This window comes from Pseudopipra pipra, chromosome 12 (assembly GCF_036250125.1).
Source record: "Pseudopipra pipra isolate bDixPip1 chromosome 12, bDixPip1.hap1, whole genome shotgun sequence".
Classification (NCBI taxonomy): Eukaryota; Metazoa; Chordata; class Aves; order Passeriformes; family Pipridae; genus Pseudopipra; species Pseudopipra pipra.
In genome coordinates this window covers 8,387,742-8,410,889 of record NC_087560.1, presented here as the reverse complement: position 1 = coordinate 8,410,889, position 23,148 = coordinate 8,387,742, and the positions used below count along the sequence as shown (strand labels likewise).

Sequence of the window (23,148 nt, the reverse complement as noted above, 5' to 3'; positions counted from 1 at the left end):
CTCAGTATAATGTCATGTGATATGGAATATCCCTTTGGTAATTTGGGGTCAGCTGTCCCAGCTGTGTCCCCTTCCAGCTTCCTGTGCACCCCCAGCCTACTTGCTGGTGGGGTGAGAAGCAGAAAAGGCCTTGGCTCTGTGTAAACACTGTTCAGCATAACCAAAAACCCCTGTGTTATCAGTACTGTTTTCAGCATACATCCAAAACATAGCCCCTATCTTTTTAGTGATAACGCTGAGCTTTACAGTAAGTAAAATAACAATTGCATAGAAAAAAAAGGAAAATATAGTTTAAACTGTGTGTGCGCTTCCAAGAATAAAATAAAATAAAAAAAGTGGAGGGGAGAGGATGTATTCCATGCGCTTTCAGAAACGTTGGGAAGGGCTGTGGGTGTGGGATGTTTCCCCGGGATGAGGTCGGCAGGGGGCGCGCGGGGAGCGGCGTGGCCGCCGGGAGCGGCGCATCCCTCGGGAAACGGCCCTTCCCGGCCTCATCCCCCGCCTGCTCCGGCCACAGCAGCGGGGTTTAACTGCAGGGTTAGAGTTCTCTTACATTCATTGATTAGGTTTAAGAACTGACACGGTCCTTTCTTAGATAAAAGGGAAGAAATAACCATCCCTTAAGCAGGCTGGGGAGGTGTCATGTGGGAGAGAGCTTAACTCTGTGACAGCTTTTCCAACTTTCCATCATGAAATCCATCACAAAATATAAATTACTTCGAAGTTGTTCTGTCAGTTTACTGTTGTCAGCATTTCAATATAGGTATTAAACAATAGAAATTGTCAAATAATATCTAAAATAGTCACATGTTATTTCATGTCTGGTTTATTGTGCAAAAACAGTGATATAAATTACTGAAATCTTTTCAGAGGATGGACTTTTATTTCTAAGAATTCAAAGAATCATCTCTGAAAGTCATAATCATGTAATCCTGGAAAAAGGCACATAGAATAACACTTTTCTGGATGAAGGCTTGCAGCTGCCCTTTGGGGTTTGGGGTTTTTGTTTGGGATATGGTTTGCGGTGGGTGGTGATGGTGTTTGGTTTGAGTGGGTTTTCACTTTTTTGTCTATTAAGCCACAGGGATTAGGTAGAATTGTGTAACAAATTGCAACTCTGTATATTGTGTATATATTCACCTGTAAATACGTGTATTTCTCCTGTTCCTTCTACATATGGGAGTTTCATCTTTAGCATTATGTTTGGGAAATACAGTAAATCAGTGGGAATACTTAAAGCTATGGTTCTCTAAGGTCAGCTTCATCGACATGTCAGAATACTGGCAAGTAACCACAAAAACACTTGTGGCCCACACATGCAAACTGCTCCTTTGTGTTAGTTTATCAAAGGCTGGCATGGATGCCTCCTCTAGGTTCACTGGAGTTTCCTTCCAGTCATTGACTTACAAGTATTGGCTTCCAGAACTGTGAGAATGTTAGCTACTGGACACAATTAATACTGCTCAGAGACTTACTATAGGAAGTTCCTGACATCATATCTATGTGAGGGTGGGCTGAACAGAGGTATAAGACACCTTTGTTATGACATCAGTTGTAAGTGAGTAATTAGTAGGTATTTATATATGAAACTTGATTCTTGTTTGGTTGGTCTCATTATAAGTGAAGTCAGCATTTTTCTGCCTTGGCAAGTTCTACATAGAATTTTAATTCCAGGGAAGATAAGTCACGATTGATTCTGGAGGTTTTTGGATTGATGTCTGGGTTTATATTTCTTTCTGAAATATCAATTAGATGATGCAAGTGGGAGAGCAAAATGTCCTGCTTGTGCTGGGCTATCAAATAAGTGGCTTCCACATGAAACATTCAACATGTGGTGATGTAATAGATTAGTATAAACAGCATCAATACTTAAGAACTTCCTTGAAGATGACATTAAGTGTTATGAGTTAACTTTTTTTGTGAACACATTTTTTTATTAAATGAAAACGCATTATATTTTTGCAAAACAGTCCCAATATTTATGGGTTTTATTGTCTGTAGTCTCAAGACCAGTTTTAATCCTTACATGAGTGGTGTTGTTGATTTTGAGAGGGATTATTGCTACATCTCATGTAGTTATGACTGTATCACTGAGTATTGATACCAGTGGAATATCTCCTGTTGTGCAATAGAAGTTTTGTACAATCTTGTACAATAAAAGTTTTATTGTATATTTTGTTGGCATGCAACATGGCAGATATGAAGAATCAGTTGGTTTCAGTTTAGACAGAATATTAAGTAATTGCTGCAGGCTAATAACTACAATAAGATTTGAAGAACAAAGCATCCATTCATCTGGCTCTTAACTATAAATCTAATTAATGGAGTATTTCTGGGTTGCTTTCATTTCAACAAGACATAATAAATATAACGGTACATAATTATTTTTACAATGATATACAAAAAATCCAAAATATTAATTTTACACCTGTATGTAAGAGAACTTTTCAATTGATAAGTTGTATGTAAAGCATTGCATCCAAGATGACATTGCTAACAATAATACAAGGATTGGACAAAGTGAAAACTACAACCAATAACTTTTAACTATTACTAGAAATCATTAAACACTCTTAAGTGCTGCCTTTTACTCAAAGTATCCTTAATACGTTTTTTAAGTAAGTAACTGAATTACAGGCTTCTCTGTTACAAATGTGGCAACTATTACCAGAATGTCCAAAGTTTGGGGGTTTTTATTTTTATACAGGAAACATACATAATTTAGTATTTGTTATGGCATTTCAGTCAGTCTGTCTCCCAAGATTAAAGAGGATAATAACATACCTGTGGTTTTATGCCTGTACACCTGTTTTGTGAAAGATTTACACTTGGGCTATGTGTACACTTTGTAGTATGGTTTTATATAGGATCATTCTGGATGCATTTTGGTAGTTCTTCATGTTCTTCAGGTGTTAGTTTTGAATATCAACACATCCAAGGCCTTAAACACACTGCTAAACCTGTTAACATTTGTGAAAAAAACGCCCGATGTGTTCTGCACAGGATAATTTACTCACTGCATGCACAATAATAATCCACTCTGCTATTTGAGTTGCAGTAAACAAATGACTGAGTCCTATTGTCTAGGTATTAATTGGGAACATGCAAAGTACTTTTTATGGAAGCTGAGTGATATGTTTCCTATTATCTGGAGCACCCTTAAATCATCGTGGAATGACGGTAGTTAAGAAGCTATTTAGCAGATTCATTAGCAAAAATGATCAGCTGTTGATGAAAGCACTGCTGAAAGAACAGCTATCCAGTTGTTTCTCTGGGTCATGTCAGACTGATAAATAAAAGGTTAGGCTGAAACACGGCCCTGCCAAGCAAGAGATACCATCTCGCACTGTTATCCTTGCGGCCACTGGTGCACCTGCCAGCTCTCACGGCGCACTGCATGTGCTGCCTGTGTGAGCGAGCTTTCTCAGTCAGCCCATTTGCCTGGCTCCGTGAAGCACAGGGGCTGCCTTTCCACGCAGGAGGGCTGTGCCTATTGCAGGGAATGCTGCATTCGGAAGCAGTGGCAGGAGAAAACAGCAGTGGGTGAAGTTCCCAGCACATAAAACACCAGGATGATTACTGTTCTCCCGTGTTGATGTTGGTTTTGAACGGGAGCAGGACACTGACTCCTGCCCTGCTATTATAGAGGAGAAATAAAACTGAGCTGCGGAATGAATTAGTAGCTAACACCATGATTACTCTCAGCTGTTAGCACAAGTTGTTGGGGGGGGGGAATGGGAGAGGGAGGATAAACCCCCCCACTTAACGCTGCCTAGGGAATACTGTGGAATTTCGGGCAGATACCGTTGCGGACTAGCAGCATGCCTGACTGCACTTGAGTGCGAGCACTGAGCAGCAGCCTCATGTTGTATCGTACCGTTTCTAAGGCTGGAGGAAGAACAGCAAAATAGTAATGGATTTGTGTACAGTGTTTCTGCATAAATGGAAAATAATATAAAGATGGTGGTATGTAATTTGTATTTTATTTTTAAGAAGAATTTAATCCAGGTATGTATGCTTTTTTTTATTTTTGTGTCTAGTCTACATACAGTTTTCGGCTTCCTTTGTTTCCTTTTCGTATTTTCATTCTGAATGTACCTCCCACTGTTCTTGCTAATGCAATGCATTGATTTGTAACTGATTTGCTTTCTAATGCTATAATGTTGATGAAACTGTCTGGGCTTCTGGAATTAACACTTCATTAAAAAGTGGGGGGGGTAATTTTGTAAGGTACCAACTTCACAATGTAAGTTGAGTAAGACAGCGTGGTGTTTGATTTCTCAATGAGTTGGAACATTTTAATCGGTATAAAAAGATAAATAAATTAGTTATACAAATACACAGTGAAAATATACTATATTTTTCTTATATGTGTCAGTACTTTTTTCCTAACTTGTGACAGGATTAGTAATAAATTGAGCTTTATGGATGCTTATGTATTTCTGGGTCTTGATTAATCTTCAAGATGAACACCCTGCAGCTTTCTTTTGAAGAGGCAGCTTGCTTAGACTACAGGCTTGATTCTGTTCCACAGCTAAATCTGTGTCTTAGAATACCCTCTCCATGTACCTCCCCCAAGCCCAACCTAAAAAACCACCAGAGATATTTAATACTTTTTTGTCCATCCTTTTAGGTTCAAGAAGATAACATCAGCATTTTGCCTTCTGCAATTTTAGAGGCCAAGTAATAGTAGCTGCAACTAATTCCTTACTGTGAGATTGAGGGTTCATTTTGCTTTAAGAGGAAGAATTATGCAGATATAAAAATCTGACTGTATTCATTAACCCTTAACTTTCTTTAGTCACCTGGCTCTTTTTTTGCATTTTTTGTCTTATTAAGAATATTTTCTTTCTGCTGACTACTGATTATATGTAATAAGTGAAATAGAACATAATGCTATGTGCCCTTAAACTAAGGACACATCTTATAATGTCCAGTAGAATGTATTAAACCCACTTAGGTAATGCTTATTTGATTGTTCATTAGTCCTGAAATATCTCACAGTATTCTGTTGCATTTCAAATTTGAATGCAGCCCAGTTTTAAGAAAGATGATTTTTTTTTTTTAATAACATGTTGATCCAAAAAGAGTTAATATCAATTCCAGCATCTTAATACTGGTGTTAACTCTTGGTTGGCAGGAACTCTTATGCCTGAAAAACATTCATTGGGGTAACAATAATTGCTTCCTGAAGTAGAAATAAACTCTGTCCATAAAGTTGTAGTTAGTTTTCACAGAGAAGGTGATACAATGCTTGTTTTCTGATTGAAGCTGTTGGTGATTATATAAAATAGTTGCCTTTATTTAGTGTAATACACAGCTATGATTTGACAATTGAAAATGGAAGGTTACTTGATACATTTGAATGTTCTAAAAATCAGTGGTAATTCTTACAATCTAAATCAACATACTGAGGAAAGCAATGAGAGAATGCTGTTAAGTCTAAGAGCACTAAGAGTCAAAAGTAGAATTTAAGGTTAAAACATGTTTTGTTTGTCATAAATTATTTTTGTAAAGGGTAGTAGGATAGAAATTATGGTTGACTGTCATCTCAAAGACCTTTCCTACAGAAAGAAGCCATGATGCAATATATATGAGGTTTCCTTAGGTGGAATGCACACAACTTGGAGAGTTGTATAAAGGTCTTCTGTCACTATCTATGTGCTTGGTGCTGTAGTGATGTCACCACATTATCATAATGACCATATATTGCTGTGAAAACACTTAGGAAATCTCAGGTGAAGTGTTGGGATTCCAGAGTGTTACTCAGGAGGAGAAGACTGATAGCTCAGAATATCTCACAATTCATTAAAGCATCAAGGAGGACTGAAAATTCCAAGTTTTCTTTTAACTGTAGTGTTGTGAAAATCTGGGAAGAATGTAGTATAACAGCTTCTGACTTTTGAGACCAATACAGCTCTGAAGCATAAAAATTCTTTGGCACCCAAGAAGGTTCTTATGCAGGTTTTGTTTTTCTCACTTGTGTCGTTCACTTCAGTTGACATCTCCAAAGCAGAGGGTCTTACTTTCAGGTGTAAATCTAAGTATTACTCACTGTATTGTAGCAAAGAAAGCAGAGATTTTTTTTCCTTATAAAGTTTTGCAACAAATTTAAAATTGTGTTTAATATCTACCATCCTCATCAATGAAAGTCCTGTCACATGTTTAACAAGCGTGGCTTTTATCTGTGTGTGCCTACTCATCCTGGTGTATGTTGTTGTCAGCAGTACTTGTAGTGGTTTGTGCTTGTGGCATTTTTCAAATTCAGTAATTGCTACCATTTATCAAATGAAAGGCCTCTTTATAAAAGCTGCCTGTTTCATAATTTTATGTTCTAAAAATGTCCTGTAATTATTAGTTTACTAGAATTTAGAAAATACATGGGATGGAATCTAGGGGGCTACAAGTACCATTTTGCCCATATCAAATTGTTCTCTTAATCGAAATATTTCACCAGGAATTTCTGTAAATACTTTTAAAAAAACCCTCCCCAAACCCCCAAGGAAACAAAAAAAATCAAAGCTGTAGAGTGGTGTAGTGTACACATGGTCACAGACCTCATGGCAAACTCTGTCCAAGAGGGATCTAATTCAGGGCAGTGTGTTGCCTGTTCTAAGGCTCAGGCCAGTACAGTTAGAGGATTAAAAATCTATACCTGAAAGAAAATTGAGGGTGTTTTTTTTTAATTATATTTTCTGATGGAATTATTATCAATACCAGTTTAGGTTGCTGAAAAGTTTGAAATGTTACTATTAAAAGAAATTTTGAATATACTCAGTATACTGCAAGCATATTCTCTACATATGTGTTATGCTTCCCTGTAAATTAAATCATTTATCTTCTCAGTGTGTAATGTCTGAAAAACTCTCCTTATTAAAACATAGACAAAATTAAGGATAGAAGTGAGATTTTGTCAATTGTATATTGATGCTTTCTATCTTTTAAAAGACATTACATAGATTCTGATTATTCTGTACTCTCTATATATTCTGTACTGTATAACTCTTGTTCATTTGGGGTAATCTGACATAATAGCATGCAGGTAATAGTCTAACTCAGAAGTTAATATGTCTGGTACCAACTTAGTAATACAATAATCCCCATATTGTCAGCAAATAACTTTTCCCTTCCCACATTTTCCATTCCTTTTGTAGTCTCCACTTAAATAGTAATGAACTCTTAGGTGGAACCATCTCAATTTTAGCAGTTTTTGAAGTAAGAGTATTGACTAAAAATAAGTTTATGTAGGACAGCACACATCATATAGTCAGCTGAAAAGGGGGGAAAAGTCACTGCTGCCACCTTCTTTATACACTTTTTAATTGAAAAAGTTGAGGAAGCAACTAGAAACATTAAAGAGAAAAAGGTTAGTACATTTAGTCAGACAGCATTGAAACTGTGTTCCAAGTCATTTGCAGTCTTATTCTTGTGTGCATTAGTACTCTCAATTACCCCATGCTAAGCTGTCTGTGGACAGCTCCCAATGGAGCACATTTTACCTTTAGAATCTGTTCAGTAGCTTTTTACATCTAAGTATTAATCTGCTATATTTGGCACATCTCTTCCTTTGGTTTTAGTTCTAGTCAAGGCCATTGTCCTTTAAAAACAATTGCTTCAAATATCATTTTCATTTTTGTAAAATTGTCTTCAACAATTTCATTAGTAATTCATAAATAACTGAATGACAACTTTAGCCTCACAGTTGGTGCAACAAAATTTCTTAGAGAAAAACATAAATATTACAGATACACACAAAGGTGTGGAGAATAGTGTAACTAAAAAAAGTAATTATGGAAATTATTGCGAAATAGTGAGGGGTTTTTTTCAACTCATGTCTGTCTTCAACAGTAATTGAAAAAAACCCCTATCTTTTACTGCAGAAAAGTCCTCTTTTTTCCCATAGTGGTCATAGCAGTGGGGGAGCAGTGAAGATGACTTTTCTTTCCGGAATAATTACTCATCCTAGCATGCTGGGAATTTACATTTTCTTCTCAGCTCTCCTGAAGACAATATGCTTCTATATATTACAAAGTAGTTTAATTGCAAGTAACTGAGTTCATTCACTAATGCACAAAGTTCTATATGTGATTTCTGTTTCGGACTCTATTCTAAATCGCAGTGAGTGAAAATCAGTTTTAAGCCTGTGCTGCTTGAGTCTGTCATCCTTAAACTCAATTAAGTTGTGTGTTGAAAGAACAGGAATGTTACAGCTATGAATGACCAGTATAATGAGCAGTATAGCTGCTAAAAATTTAGGTTGGATTCTACCTTATACCTGATGAATATACATGCAAGCTCTTCAGGACAGTGGTAGGTCTTGTGGGCTAAAACATAAGCAGCTTGTAGGATCCTTAGATTGGGGTTTGAAAAAACAAGTTAGTGGTTAGTTGTATTTATAACACTTCCTATAAGTAGAGAATGCAACATGTTTAGTGGTGGTCAGATACATTAATAGCAGGATCCATAAAGAAATATCACTAGATAAATAAGCAGATATAGTGAACTTTCCAAATCATTTTGGTGAAAAATAAGAATAGCTTTCTAGCCAAAAGTAGACACTGCTGATAACACTCCACGCTTTTGTGGGAATGTTGGAGGGGCTAATCCAGTAGGACAAAGGTCTACTGGTGAAAATCTAAGGAATTCCTGGAACAAAGAGTAATTATCCAAAAGAGAAAGCAGGACTACTCCATTGTTATGGCCCCCACCTTTGCCAGGGTCTGCAGGCAGGCCATCCATTGTAGCTTGTGCAGTATTAAGATGTACCACCTTACCTTGAAAGACTCACCAATAATGCACATTAAAAGTGTCAGTATTTAAGATTACGAGGAGAATTTCAGAAGAATGTAAAGGAGCAGATAATTGTTCTAAATTAAGTTCTTCTGAATTAGGTCATCTGAGATGATTGTCAGTATAATGCCACTGTTATAGTAAATTAATGAAGCTCTCTGGAGTATACACCTTGTTTAAAGGAAAGTAGCAAAGGTTTCACCCAAGAGACATGCACTGAGGGCAAGTACAGTTATGTCAAGATAACCTTATTCCCAGGCAACCTTAAGACTAGTAAAATACCATGCTTAATAAATCTGTGCATATGAATTCTTTTATTGATTCTTTGTGTTCCTGAAAGTAAGAGGACCTTTCTTAGCCTCAGTTTCTGTGACTGCAGAGTAAATTGTTTACATTTTTTTGTTATGTGTGATTAATTAATTCCTGTGAAGCATTTTGCACATCAAAAAAAGATGTTGCTGTCTGTAGAGAGTAGTGACTATTTTGGCAGTAATACAAAGTGGTATTGCTACAGAAAAAGACTGTCTGGGTTCGTTTTGTTTTCCTCTACTGTCTTGGTGTTGGGAACACAAACTTTCGTGTGGCATTTTATAGAGGGAGACTGCACTTGTGTCTCATCTTCTTCCCTGTCCCCTTCCAATACCCACAGGCCCCTTGCAGTTGATTCGTAGTGTAAAGGCTAAGCAAGGCTGTGGTTCTGCCTGGTTCTTGCTTTTTTTAAAGGGGACAGTCTGCATCCACAAAGCTACCTCTGAATGGAGAGAGCTGCTGCTCTACAGCTTTATTTACTGGGGTCTGAACAGAAGCTCAAGCAGTGATCTAACTATTCTATTTAAATACTGAAATCATGTTTTTAAGATGATCCAATTTTCTTTATAAGAATAAAGGGCTGGATTTTTTAAAATAATTTTTAAAAATTGGAATCTATGAGGGTCTGGTGCTCAGACATGTAACTAGAATACACTGCTTGCATTGTTTAAAAAGGTGTAATTTTTAACCCAGCCCACTCCACCCCCCTTCTACCTGACACATTAGTTTTAGACTTGGAAAAGAATCCTTTATAAGTGATGCTTCCAACTGACATTTATTTTGACAATGCTTTGTTGTCAACAGTATCCAAATTACCTTTTCACCATCATGTTGATTGGCAAATGTCCATTTTCAGACTTGCTATGGGTAAAAAGTTGATGGAAGTGCCATTGTGTCCTTTCTTTATAGAAGTAACCCTTTAACAATTTGTTTTCATTCTAATCTCACAATTCATAAGACTTTCCAGTTTCCTGCTCTATAACCATCTAGCGTAAAGTCCATACATCATTACTGTATCATTTCAACTTGATTCCTTATGCTTAGAATGGGTTAATTCAATGGTGTTCAACTTTATAATATAAACTGTTTTAATTCAATAAACAAGGAAAGTAAAAATTTAAAAAATCAGGTCCTGATGGCTTATTGGGAGACCTGAATAAAACCAGAAAATATCTGAATGACAGCTTTCAGATCATTCAAATAATTACTTAGCCCTATGTGCTTCTTAAAAGAATGTTCCTTATTTTCTAAAGTTTTAACCTACACTGATTTAAAACGTTAAGAACAACCCATGTAAATCTTCACAGAAAGAAATGGATGAGCCCTATAATGACTCAAACTTGATTCTGTGTGTAGATACACAATTTTAGAAAATGAGTTTTTGACAGTGCAATGGTAGGCTGTAAACTGATTAACAGATCATATGACTAATACAGCTGAGATGGAATAGAACTCGCATGAGAGAACATAAATCTGCTCCATTTAGCAGATCTCCCTGTGTTTGCAACAGTACAGCTTTTAATTGACTATGGCATTGTCAGAAACTGGGTTTCTGACAAATTGAGTGCTGAATGTGTACCTACTTGTAATACTTTCAATTATCTCTGATAAAAAGCATAAGTTAGACAGTAGGTCAAACATATATATATATGGCTGGCTATGAAATCAAGATTATTCTACAGAGAAGCATTAAAGCTTATTTAAAATGAATGGAAATATTCCAGATTCCAGTGATAACTTCATTATTTCTTGATGTTTTTAGGCTGAGACAGGAAACAAGCCTTCTAGCTTGTTTATTCATTCTTGGTTTGAAGTCATTTGAAGAATGTCCAAGTTATCCAAGTGAAGTTTATATGAGAAGGCATTTAAAAATCTATTTCTGTGTGTGCATAGAAGGCAGGCAGTCACACTTAAATCCTATTCAATAAATGGTTACAAACATTCAGTGTAAGAGCTGAATTGTTAACAAGTGTTTCTACACCTAGAAAGATGCCTTTGACATTGAAAAGTGTCCCAGGATGGTTCCTTTCGCTACTAATAATATGTGAAAACCAGGCAGCCTTGGCTGTAGTGAAAGCTGTGCAATATTCTGAGAGATGCCATTTGCACTCCTTGAAAATTGCATGCAGTCACATTGAGCACTCCTTTGCTTCCAAACGTTGCTTGCTCTTAATTCACTCTTAATACTCTGACTTCAGGCATAAGCCTACAAGAAAAAGAAGTGGCAAGGGGTGTGCTGATGATACATTATAAACGTGACTCATATCCAACAGATATTTCAGCGTTTTATAAAATAGTAAGGTAGTAACTTTGGAAAGGATGAACAATGTTGTTTATTCTTGTTCTGCTTGCTCTTGGTCTGCATTCCAATTTTGTTATAACTGAAAAAGAAATAAGTCTGTTTACATCCTCTGTTCCAGGATTCCAGAAGCCAACCAGGCTTTTAGCAGCTCTCCCTGTGCTTTCTGCAGCATAGTGCATTTTGCTGCTGCAGTGTGAATCAGTGGTTAGTGTTTATTATTGACCATTGAGTTTAACAGTAAGGTCAGTAAAGACAAACCATGTTATGCAAAGACTAGATCTTGAGGTGTTTGAGTGTTCCATAATGTTTCACACAGTGCCATGCTGTTTGCAGACAGTTCATATTCTTTGCGCCTCTGAAGACACCACAGAGCAATTTTTAACCCTTCATATACCATGTATCTAAATAATATTCTGCCAAAGAATTTTTAGCTGCTTTAGAAACCAAAATGGTCATTTTAAGAACTTCTTTGTTGGATTTTTCTGAGCTATTTGTCTTGGTTTTATTCCACAGCAATGAAACTGGGAGGTGAATTATATGCTGTACAAAAATACATTTACATGTTTAAAGCGTGTTGACCACGTTTCTATAGAATACAAGCTTTTGTTTTATGGAATAGAAGCTTCCAGATACCTCATGAAATCTTTTCTTAGTCTTCTTTTAGATCAAACAGCTTTCCTGTTATAATGGCACCTGTTTCCGTCCTGCAACTTGTAAATCATATCTGTATATTGTTTTGTATAGGTTTGATGTTTTCTTTCTGTGACCAGAACAATGTCAAATTTAGTAACCTAGTTGAGAAGGTCCATCAGTTGTCATTAAGATTTTCTGCTATTTTCTATGCCTTTTTTGTCTGTTTTTTTTTTTTACTTCTTAAAGAAAAGAAACAAAGAAGATATGCTTACCTTTGAGTCCTGGCTTACCAGACCTTGTTAAAGTTTGATATTAAAAGAAAGCATTTATTTCCCAAACCATAGTCATGTGTATAATCCAATGTCAAGATAGAACAGTACTTCATGGCTACAATACTCACTTCTTATATCTGAATCCAACCTTGGTCCAAAAGATAAAGCAAGAGAGAACTTTCTACTTCTGTTTTACTAGATAGTAACAACTTGCTTCCCTGTCTGTTTTTTGATCTCTGCTGTATATCATATGGATCTAAATTGAAATGTCATTACTCTGAAAGAAAACACAGAGCATTAATACGAATATATTCTGTTAAAGTCAGAGAATTAAAGTGGAGGAAGAAGCCTGTAAATAAGTATAGCTTATTCATTTATGTTAAAAATATTCTCCTAGAACTGTTTTCAGTTTCAATTATTCATGAAAAAATCTGTTCAGACAATTATGGGGAATCATCTGTGTTTCCATTGTAACCTACTTAGAACAACATCAGTATTACTGAATGATAAGTTTGCTTGGCAGCCATTGTAACATCATTCCCTCCTTTTTAGACACTTCGAGAAGCCATGAGCAACAGAGGGAGATTTTGCAAGACATACAAAACCCCTTCAGGATTTTGTTTCCAACAAGCAGATGTGTGATTCTTTTCTTTTTTTTTTTCCTTTTTTTTGTATTTTTCTGTCAAATTATTCCAGAGCAACAATAGTTTATATGGATATGGTCCCCACTGATGATGATCCTGTTGGAGATACAAATACTTGTCTGGATCAAAAATGGTGTTTTGTGGAAACAGCTTGAAATAAATTACACTCCATGGTTTCTGCCCTCCTAAAGAGCCTGATCTCATCTTACATACATAAGATCCGCAAAGGAATGTTTACAAAGAAATCGGGAAATAGTACAAAAAGGAAAGAGAGTTGTCAGAGCAAAAAGGAACAAGACTTTACTCAGATTGGACATACAAAGAATCCAAAATTTTCAAATACTTTAAAAAGCACCGTTAAAAAGATTGCCAAGTGCCCATCTGCTCGCAACTTATCCACTGAAGAACAGGAAAGCAATAGAGAATTTTCCCTTTCGCCAACATTCAGTTACAGAGTTGCTATTGCCAATGGACTGCAAAGGCATGTTTTGGTAGCACACACTAATAATGAAGATATAGTTCAAGATCTGTCTTCAAATGATAGCTCGTGTTCTGACTCTTTAAGTGAAATAAAAAGTAATAGCAAGAAGGACGAATACTCATCCCACACGATGCCTGTGAGACGCAACAGGAAAAGCTTGAGCAGCCTCGCACCATCCGATGGGAGTTCAGATGGAGAACGCACTTTGCACACACTGAAACTGGGAGCTTTACGAAAACTAAGGAAATGGAAAAAGAGCCAAGAATGTGTCTCATCGGACTCTGAACTAAGTACATGGAAGAAAACATGGGGATTAAGAAGTAAATCTCTGGACAGAACTGGGCGTCACCAGAAATCAAACACTCTTGAACCTGGCTTTAGTTCGACAGGTTGTATTAGTCAAACCCATGATGTTATGGAAATGATCTTTAAAGAGCTTCAGGGAATAAGTCAAATTGAAACAGAACTCTCTGAATTAAGAGGGCATGTTAATGCTCTGAAACAATCAATTGATGAAATTTCCAGCAGTGTCGAAGTTGTGCAAAATGAAATTGAACAGTTGCGAACTGGGTTTGTACAGTCCAGAAGAGAAACCCGGGACATCCATGACTACATTAAGCAGATAGGCCATCCAGGAAACAAAGCAAGTCTTAGGTTTCTAAACGTGCCTGAAGAGAGACTGGAAAAAACTGAAAGCATAGTTTACAAAATACTGATAGATAAAATGGGCTTCTCAGAGGCACAAAGCACTATTAAAATTGAATTTGCCCAAAGATTGGGGCAACAAAGAGACTGTCCAAATGCAAAACCAAGACCCATTCTTGTTTACTTTGAGTCATCACAACAGAGAGATTTGATTTTAAAAAAGTCTTATAAACTTAAGGGAACTGGCATTGGAATTTCTACAGATATATTTTCCCATGACATAAAAGACAAAAAAGAAAGAGGACTACCTTCTTCTCAGACATATGAAAGTATGGATATGAAACTTTTAACTGTGGAGACAAAATCTAAAATGCATGACTGGGAGTCACCTGACAGTGATAAAGACTTGGAATCAGATATAAATAAGAACAGTTATGCAAAGATATCTAAATCAGCATTTCAAATAAAAACAAGCACTACAAAGGGGATTACTGAGTCCCCAAACACTAAAGACCTTAAAAGAACTGCTGACAATGGCACCTTTTCAAATAGAAGTTATGGCAATCAGTCACCAGAATTTGACAATCTGGAGAAACAATCAAAGGCTTATTATTCAGACATGACTCCTTTGTGGCACTTACAGAATGACTTTGCAACACCAAAGCTCAGCCGTTCAGAGTCAGATTTCTCAAAATTGTGTCAGTCTTACTCTGAGGATTTTTCAGAAAACCAGTATTTTAGCAGAACAAATGGCAGTTCACTGTTGTCTTCCTCTGATCGAGAACTTTGGCAACGAAGGCAAGATGATTCTACAAACTGGTATGGCAGTTCCCAGGAACAGACTTTTGTCCAAGACATGGAACAGCATCCGGAGCAAAATGAAATAGAAAACATAGAAACTGTTGATAGTGGAGTAAGCAATGGAATGATCTGTGCATCTGGAGACAGAAACCACTATAGTGATACTCAGCTTGCTTTACATGATGATCTTTCCCCGTGGAAAGACTGGAATCAGTTGGAACAAGGGGCAGATTTGGGCCTAGACACATCCACACAGGAAGTTTTTGTGTATGATATGAGCAGCCCTTCAGATCAACAGACAGATTTTGGAAAGGGCCAAGGTTCTGACCTCCAGTATGATACTGAAAGCTATGATTTCACCCTAGATGGTACTTCTCCATCATGTCCAGGCCTTGATAGTGAAACACAAAGTCAGTGGACTGGTCAATATGATGATTATCAGGATACAAATTCTATGTCCTCTTATCAGAATCAAAACAGATTGCCTATGATGTACCGAAGTCAGAGTGAACTACCAAGTGATGATTCAGAAGAAACAGCCCCTAAATCGTGGCATAGCCGGTTGAGCATAGACCTTTCTGATAAGGCTTTCAGCTTTCCTAAATTTGGATCTACGCTTCAACGTGCTAAGTCAGCTTTAGAAGTAGTCTGGAATAAAAGTACACAAAGTTTAAGTGGATACGAAGACAGTGGATCATCTTTTATGGGAAGGTTTAGAACTTTATCTCAGTCTACTGCAAACGAGTCAAGTACAACACTCGATTCAGATGTTTATGCTGAGCCTTATTGCTACAAAGCAGAGTATGAGGAAGACTTAATTGAACCATCTGGTGAGAATGAAACAGACTATGTAGAAGTAATGGAACAGGTGCTTGCTAAACTAGAAAACAGAACTAATAGTAGTGAAACTAGTGAGCAAGTCCAAGAATATGAACTGGAGCAGGCTTTGTATGAAACTCCGTATGCAATGCTGCCAGAGGAGCAATATGACACACAGTTTGATGGCGTGATCAGTGAAGAGATATTGGAAGTTGAAAGCGATGTGGTTCCTGAGGTAGAAATAAGAGAAGATGAAAATCAGAATGTCCCAGAGACAGTTATTGAAATTCCAAAGAAAAAAAAAATACGGCCATCATTCAAAGAAGCTGCTTTAAAAGCATACAAGAAACAAATGAATGATTTGGAAGAGAAGATCCTTGCTGGAGGTAATAATATTTTAATACTCTTTTAAGTAAAACATTGTTCTCACTAAAGTTGGATGTTAATTTTTGTATAGTACTTAATCCTGCTTCCACTGAATTTGGTGGCAAAAATTCTGCTTCTGTCTGGTTTTGCTTATGAGGTGAAATAGTTCCATAGAAGTCAAAAGGCTAAAATTTCACAAGTTTGTTTTGAAAGAATTTTCTGAACATGTTTAGTCAAACGTGTTTGTAGGTTATTGTATTGCTTTGAACTTCAGTAATTTCAAAATTAGATTTCACAAGATTTAAATCTTAAAAAAAGAACTAAATGGCACACTGTTCTTGGTTTTCTTATAGATTTATAAATGTATGCATTCAGTTCAGAGTGTTCAGACATTACCCTGCTTTCTTTAGCAGTTTTCAAGGCATTGTTGGTTCTGTATTCACCCTGATGAGCACTGCTCTCCATTGTCTGGGCTATTTATTAGGTACTTACAACAGAGAAAGTCTAAATTGATTTTATGTTTGCCCTTATTTTAATTCAGTCCTTATTTGTACTCCCAGAAAGCACTCAGACAGGTAGTCAGTCCCCAAAACTGGGAGAGAGAAGGGTGCAGAGGAAAGACAAAAGAGTGTAGATTGTAGCATCCATGTATGAAGAGTAAAGAACTTAACTCACAGAGGGTGTTGACACAGATGTATTGTCAGACTTCAAACCAGACAGACATATATATAACTTTACTACCTCTAATAATACACAGATCTGGTGATGTTCAATATTAACATACACCATAATGTTAATGTAATAATATTGCATGTGCATTTAATTGGGAGCATAATAATTACGGTAGCTGGCCAGATGGTAATTGTCACCTTGACTGAATCTTTGCTTTCTTTATCTGCCTTGGCAAAGTGATTATCTAATACATTCATTTTAAAGATGAAAAATTGTGCCTGTAGCCAAAGATTTTATTTCGTAGTAATGAGCATCCAAAGCGTGAGCTACTATAGAACTTCTTTGGTACATGAACAACTACATTTACAATAAACATATAGTCAACTTGAAAGTCTGTTACACAAGCATTTAAATATTGCTAATGGTAGAGTTTACTTTAATGTCTACTTGTATATTCAAATAATGACACTAGATCATATAATTATATTTTGCAGGTATTTTTCTACAGTAGCGTGTTAGACATTAGAATGGTGTATATATGAAGAAACAGCTATCAATAATTAATATTTTCATTATTTTTTCCTGATTTTTATGAGGCATGAGAGAGGGGAATCACAGTCACTTTACCTGGTTGTTGTAGTACAATAAGAATATGAAGGTCTGAGGACATAATTGAAGATAGCACACAAGGAAGATCCAAAATATTGAAACTCAAATTGGTTGCACTATTTAAAGTCTGTGCATTTGTGTACATTGTTAGAAAATAAGAACTAACTTTGATGTTACATCTCATGCAATCATTTCTATAAATTAGATTCTACTTTTAACCCAGCAGGTGAAAGTCTTTCAGTCTCTTTTTGTTTTTTTCCTTCTGAATTGCTGAAGTATTTCTTATATTTACAGAGAATCCTTTTGACACCAAGGCCAGGTTATGAAAATATGTTATTGGATGTAGTCTCTGGGCAACGTGTGTCTGCATGGTTATAAGATGTCATACTAGGACCTCCATTTTTGTTTCCACAAATAAAATAATATAAATTATTATAAAGGAGAAAAGGAATACAGCAAGTGGCTAAGGAGAATTTACAGGTGAACTGGTACAGCACACTACTCCTCAGCTTATTCTGAAAACAGTATGTGTTGACTCTTGAGTAGCAGTTTTGTTTTCCCTTCACACTCTGTTTTTCATGCCAACAAGGAGGACGTGTTTCAGTCAGGGATTCTGCCTCAGCAGTCACTAACTGGTTTGTTAAGAGTGTATCTTCAGGTCCTCTAGCATATCTGGCAACACTTAACAAAAAGTCTTTCATGTTTTTATATCTAGTGGATGAATATGATATTTTTACATTTATGTCTGCAGAACATTCAACAATTGTTCAGAATTTAAAACTTTCAAAATATCTTTTCTAGCTGGAGCAGCCTACTAAAAGAACATATTGCCTGAAGAACAACTTCTGCTGAGTGGCATGCAGTATTATTGGAGCCAAATATTCCCTTATTTTACCTTCAGCTTGCTTTTACTGAGCTGGATAACTGGTATTATAGACAGTCTATTCACAGATAATGAAATCCAGTGGAATCTCCACCCTTGGAGACAGTCAAAAGCCATCTGGGTGTGGTCCTGGGCATTCTGCTCTAGGTGACCCTATTTGAGCAGGGTTCTTAGACAAGGCCTCCAGAGTTCCCTTCCAGCTTCAGCTGTTCTGTGATAAGGAAATGCAGTTTTGAACCCTTTGTATGCAGCCTTTGAAGAAGGATATGTTCTTATTGTCAGTTTGTCCACTAATACAAAATACATTCATCTTCTGTTTATTACTTGAATTGCACATTATTGTGGGAAAGAACATCTTATAAATCAGTTCTTAGAGGAGTTCTATAAAATTCACAGCATGTACAGTTTGTAACTTCTAAGTTATCACAACCTGCCCCCTCTTCTTTATGTGTGAATTCATGCATGTCCAAATACCTAGTTTATCATTAAGTAAATAGTAGTTTGGCTATAGTAGTTTAAGTATTTCAGCAAATGGTAGTTTGAGGGTTTTTATCTTCATTTTAATATTTGCAGGAGCAATAATAACTTTCAAGAAAAGTGACTAATAGACACTCTAGGGTTTACATGACTTTTACGAATGGGTTTATTTTTTTTTTACTCTGTTACCCCATAACTCATTCACAGTCAGCTTCCCAATTCTTACTTTTGGATGGAAAAGTACTATCAAGAAAACAAGTTCTTTGAATTAATCTTCATTATATATCCAAAACATAATCTATTCTTTAATGAATTGTTTCATCCCTCCATGTAGGCAGGAGCGGGTAAACAAAAACCTGGCCAAGCAGAATTATAACCTTAAAATACAGCAGTGTTAGTTCTCCAATTTAATACAAAGGAGGGGTCTAGAGTGATATGATTTTTATTCTAGTAATGCATGAGGTAAGGTCAATGAAGCTTTGGTACATAAATAATTTATTAGTGCACAAGAACCCCATCAGACAGTTCTATTCTCCGTCTCTAGCTGGTGAGAAAAAATACACTGTGGGCTGATTGCTTATGTGTTATTTATTACAAGATACTTTCAGAAACATACTGGGGTGACTTAATGTGTTATATGAATGAGAGGAGACATGAGTGGTACATGAGTAATCCTCAGATTTAAAGTTATGTAAGGATATAGAGACACTGTGATGACAGGTGTGTATTAATAGAAGGATTGATGGCTTGAAAAATATCAAAGAAATGCTAGCCAGTGGTTTGTTTCTTTGTACATTGTAATCAAGAATAACTTACCCTTTTATTCATTGTTCCACTCCTCACTTGTTTTTTTTTCTAGCTTTCTTCTTCCCTAGTGTCTTCTTTTATTCCACCCATCTTATTATCTTTTACAGGTGCCTTAGAATAAGCATCATTTTCTCTGCTGACAAAACTATCTCTCTGGATAAGATTTCAGAGTTGCATGCCTTCTTCTGAGTTGTTTTTAATGGTAACTTAGTCTCTTTCTATGAATGGTAGTTTGTGAGCAGTAACTTCTTCATCTCGTTGAGGAAGATCTTGGTGATCATTTGATATATCAGATTTTAAAAATCAGACAGATTTTTAAAAGCCTTTGGTCTGAATTTTCAGCCACAGAGTAACCCATAGATTGCTTCTGGTGTCAAGGTGAGTGAACTCATCTTGCTCTGTACATACATACAGTGGCCAGGCAGAGGACAGGGCCCAGAGATTGGAATTGCCTCTCTAGCACTGGGTGAAAGTGTTTCCAGTGTTTTATAGGAAGCATTTGTATTACATTTAATGATGTCTGACTGGAGAACAGAACTTAGAGATCAAATATGTCAATACTGTTATCTTGCTAACATCTGAAACCAAAGGAACCAGTAATATATTACCTCACTACCCTTGTGGTGTGGTCATTTTGTTCTATATTAAGAAAAACTGCCAGTAAAATAAGTAAGCTTATTTCAGTGCATATCTCAATCTCTGTTTATTCAAACTATGTCTGGATTTTTTTTAACAAATATACATTTTCTTATTTTGACACCTTTTCTGGCTTTTTTAATAATAACTGTTTGCTAGAACTGCCTGAGTTAGCTGTATTTTCCCAAGGAGTATAGGCTTTAGAAGTTAATCTGATCTTGTCTTGTGGCACTCAAGACTTTTGTATCCTTTATGTCTTACCTCCATCATGTTTGTTTTTAATACACTTGCATAGGTACCCAGATACTGGTAACTGATAGCTAGTAGTAACTAATAGTTAATAGTATTGTACTGGTTTTGTTGTGTGAATATAAATCTTGAATTTGGACTGGATCAGTGCTGTGGTCCAGATGAAAATCAATTTATCTGGTATTGTTTAGTAAACAAATCAGTAATTTTATAGGCATTCAGGTGGAAACAGGATAGATAAAATCATTATCTTGGTCATGGAAATTCCATATTTGTTGGTGGCCTGTTACAAGTTAAATTGCTTTTAGATATTAAAGAGTTCTACACACAGTCTACATAAACTGTGTTGGGAAGTGGGCTTTAAGAAAGGACTGCTGTTTGTACAAAGAAAAATGGAAAGTAGGTGTATATCCCATCTTATTTTTTAATTGCTTGAGGTAGTTATGTCGGCTGATTAACATCTTGAGAGTTGTGTTCAGGTTTGTGGGGTATTTTTCCTTGAAAATAAAGTTCCTTCTCAGGATGCTGGTGCAGGCTGGGGAAGGGAAGGATGTCTAGACAGATGATAGAATTCTGGTGTATAAGATACTACAGCAATTAATAAAGATAGGACAAGTATATTTGCATGTATTGTGCTAAAATGAGCTACTTATTCCTTCACTGACCAGTAGTAACAGCTGCTGCCAGTCAGTCTTGTTCCTAAGACAGTATAAAAGAAGTTGTTGATAACAGTCATCTTTTCCCCTTTTTGATCAGTCTGCTTTTGTTAAAACAAAAGGAACAGTTTGTTGTCTTGTGGTAATTCTTTGAAATCTATAAGACCCTTCTGTTCTCACTACACCTCATTTCTTCAAGTATTTTGTTGTTAAAAAATTGAATATTAGCTTTAGTTTACACTTACCCTTTAACATATAATGGTGTTGTGGCACTATTGAAAGCTTAGGTGTAATTTGTTTTAAACAAGGTGTCTTGAACTAATACAGCTTTAAGTTGTTCTAGTGTTGACATAGCTTATACACTTCAGGGTCACTTCACTGTAAACACTCCCCAGAAGCCCCCCCAGGAAGGCTTGAAGCAGAGTTGTGGCTACACTAAGTTTTCTGTAAGTTTAGCATCACCCTGTACAAAGTAATGAAGGAAACTTTTTTTTATGTGATCTTTTTGCGATGCTTTTCCTTCACTGAGCCCAATGGCATTTCTCATCTTTCTAATCTCAGGCCTAGCCTGATGGGGGGAAAAAAAGTTAATGAGTGAGCACCCTGTAATTAGTCTTTGCATCATTGGGAAAGAATAGCCCAGAGAAAAACACTTAGAGTTAATAAAAGGTAACAGCAATACCAAGCCTCAAGGTTTTCTGTTCTGTTTCAAAGTCTTGGTGCCACAGTATTCAGTGATACAAGATTTTATTCTCCCACATCTCATTTGTTTATGGTTCGTTTGGTTTTTTCCCACCAGGAGTGATGAATTACTTAATTAATGTAAGGACTGATTGTATATTCGGTGTGACCGATATAGTTCATCTGCAATGTTTAAGAATAATATATTCCCATAATGTATCATCTCTAAAGAGCTGGATTTGGGGACATAATACATTTCAACAGAAGTTGATTAATCTGTTGCTCTTCTCTTCCTATATAAATAATGTAAACAGGCAGATTACAGGGAGTTTTCATCAGTGTAAATTCCCTTCTGTGTTGGCATCAGAAGCTGGTCACAATGGAGCAGATGTATTGTGTAAGCAGGCTGGGGAAGAAGTAGTTACCCTTGCTGTACATTTGAATAGATGGGTAGTACTGAGGAAACAAGATTTACTGTGAGTAAAGAAGTCTATTTTGGTGCAGTATTGAATGAACTACAGAATTTAATAATCCCATTTTTTCAGCTATCTTTGTTTCCTTTCCCAGCACTATGTTTATGTCATACCTTGTGTTGGTAAACAAAATGATGGATGTCTTTAACTCCTTTAACTCCTTCTTTTTTCTTTTTTTTTTTTTTTTTTTGTAGGATAGGAAGCTGTAGGGGGGGGAGAACAAAATACATTTTCAGATGATGTGGGTAGAAACTGGTAAATACAATATATTCTTGCACTCAGCCTGCTTAGCTGAAATTCTAGAAAATCCTTTTTCATGTATATATATGCATACATATGTGTGCACTCTGAAAATGTTCCACTAACATTACAGGATGTAAAATAGTGCTCTAGAGAATTATTAACCACTCCATGAATTCAGTCAGGGTGGTGTAGATGAACCAAAGTACATTGATTTGACTGAGTCTCATATGCTTGTTTCATAACACACAAGAGTCTCTGCATTTTTTTCCTGCTCCTGATTTCACTCCAGAGTCAGGCATAAGTCTTTACACCCTTCCCTTCCTATTTCTCTTCTGTCCTTTGATGGGGAAAAGGGATATCAGACACTTAAAACAGAAATAGCAGTCTGTTCAGCTTGAGATTGATAGGACTGTAAAAAGGTTGCTTTAGAAAACTTATGAGAGGAAATCTAATCAGTTAATGATGAAGATGATATGTCCATCTCTTGTCTGTGAAGAAAGAGCAAGTAGTTACTTTCATCACCTACTCTAAAGTAAGGGCTTCATGAAAGGATGCTCTGTATTAGTTGCTTGCTACATGTTCAGTCTGTCAAAAGAGGGATTAGAGTAAGGAAAATTACACTGAGAGTTCTGATCATCATCTTAAAACTTTTACTATTCAAATAAAGCAAATTCTGATTGATAAGTTAGCTTTTCCCCAT

General features: G+C 36.3%; 2 protein-coding genes across 6 annotated transcripts in view; both read left to right on the top strand.

Annotated features, from left to right (window-relative positions):
• The window catches only part of LOC135420615 (protein unc-13 homolog A-like), a 35,671-nt gene extending 30,984 nt beyond the window's left edge, over positions 1-4,687 (top strand). The window contains exon 8 of the mRNA XM_064668262.1: positions 4,634-4,687. Within this exon, the coding sequence (XP_064524332.1) occupies positions 4,634-4,687 (54 nt within the window). The remainder of the gene's footprint in view (positions 1-4,633) is intronic.
• Positions 3,447-23,148, top strand: part of UNC13C (unc-13 homolog C) — a 133,538-nt gene continuing 113,836 nt past the window's right edge. For 3 of the 5 annotated variants that reach the window (XM_064668746.1, XM_064668744.1, XM_064668745.1), the window contains exon 1: positions 3,447-16,082. In XM_064668746.1, the coding sequence (XP_064524816.1) occupies positions 13,121-16,082 (2,962 nt within the window). In that variant the 5' untranslated portion in view covers positions 3,447-13,120. The remainder of the gene's footprint in view (positions 16,083-23,148) is intronic. The other 2 variants (XM_064668743.1, XM_064668742.1) reach the window with 2 other exon arrangements.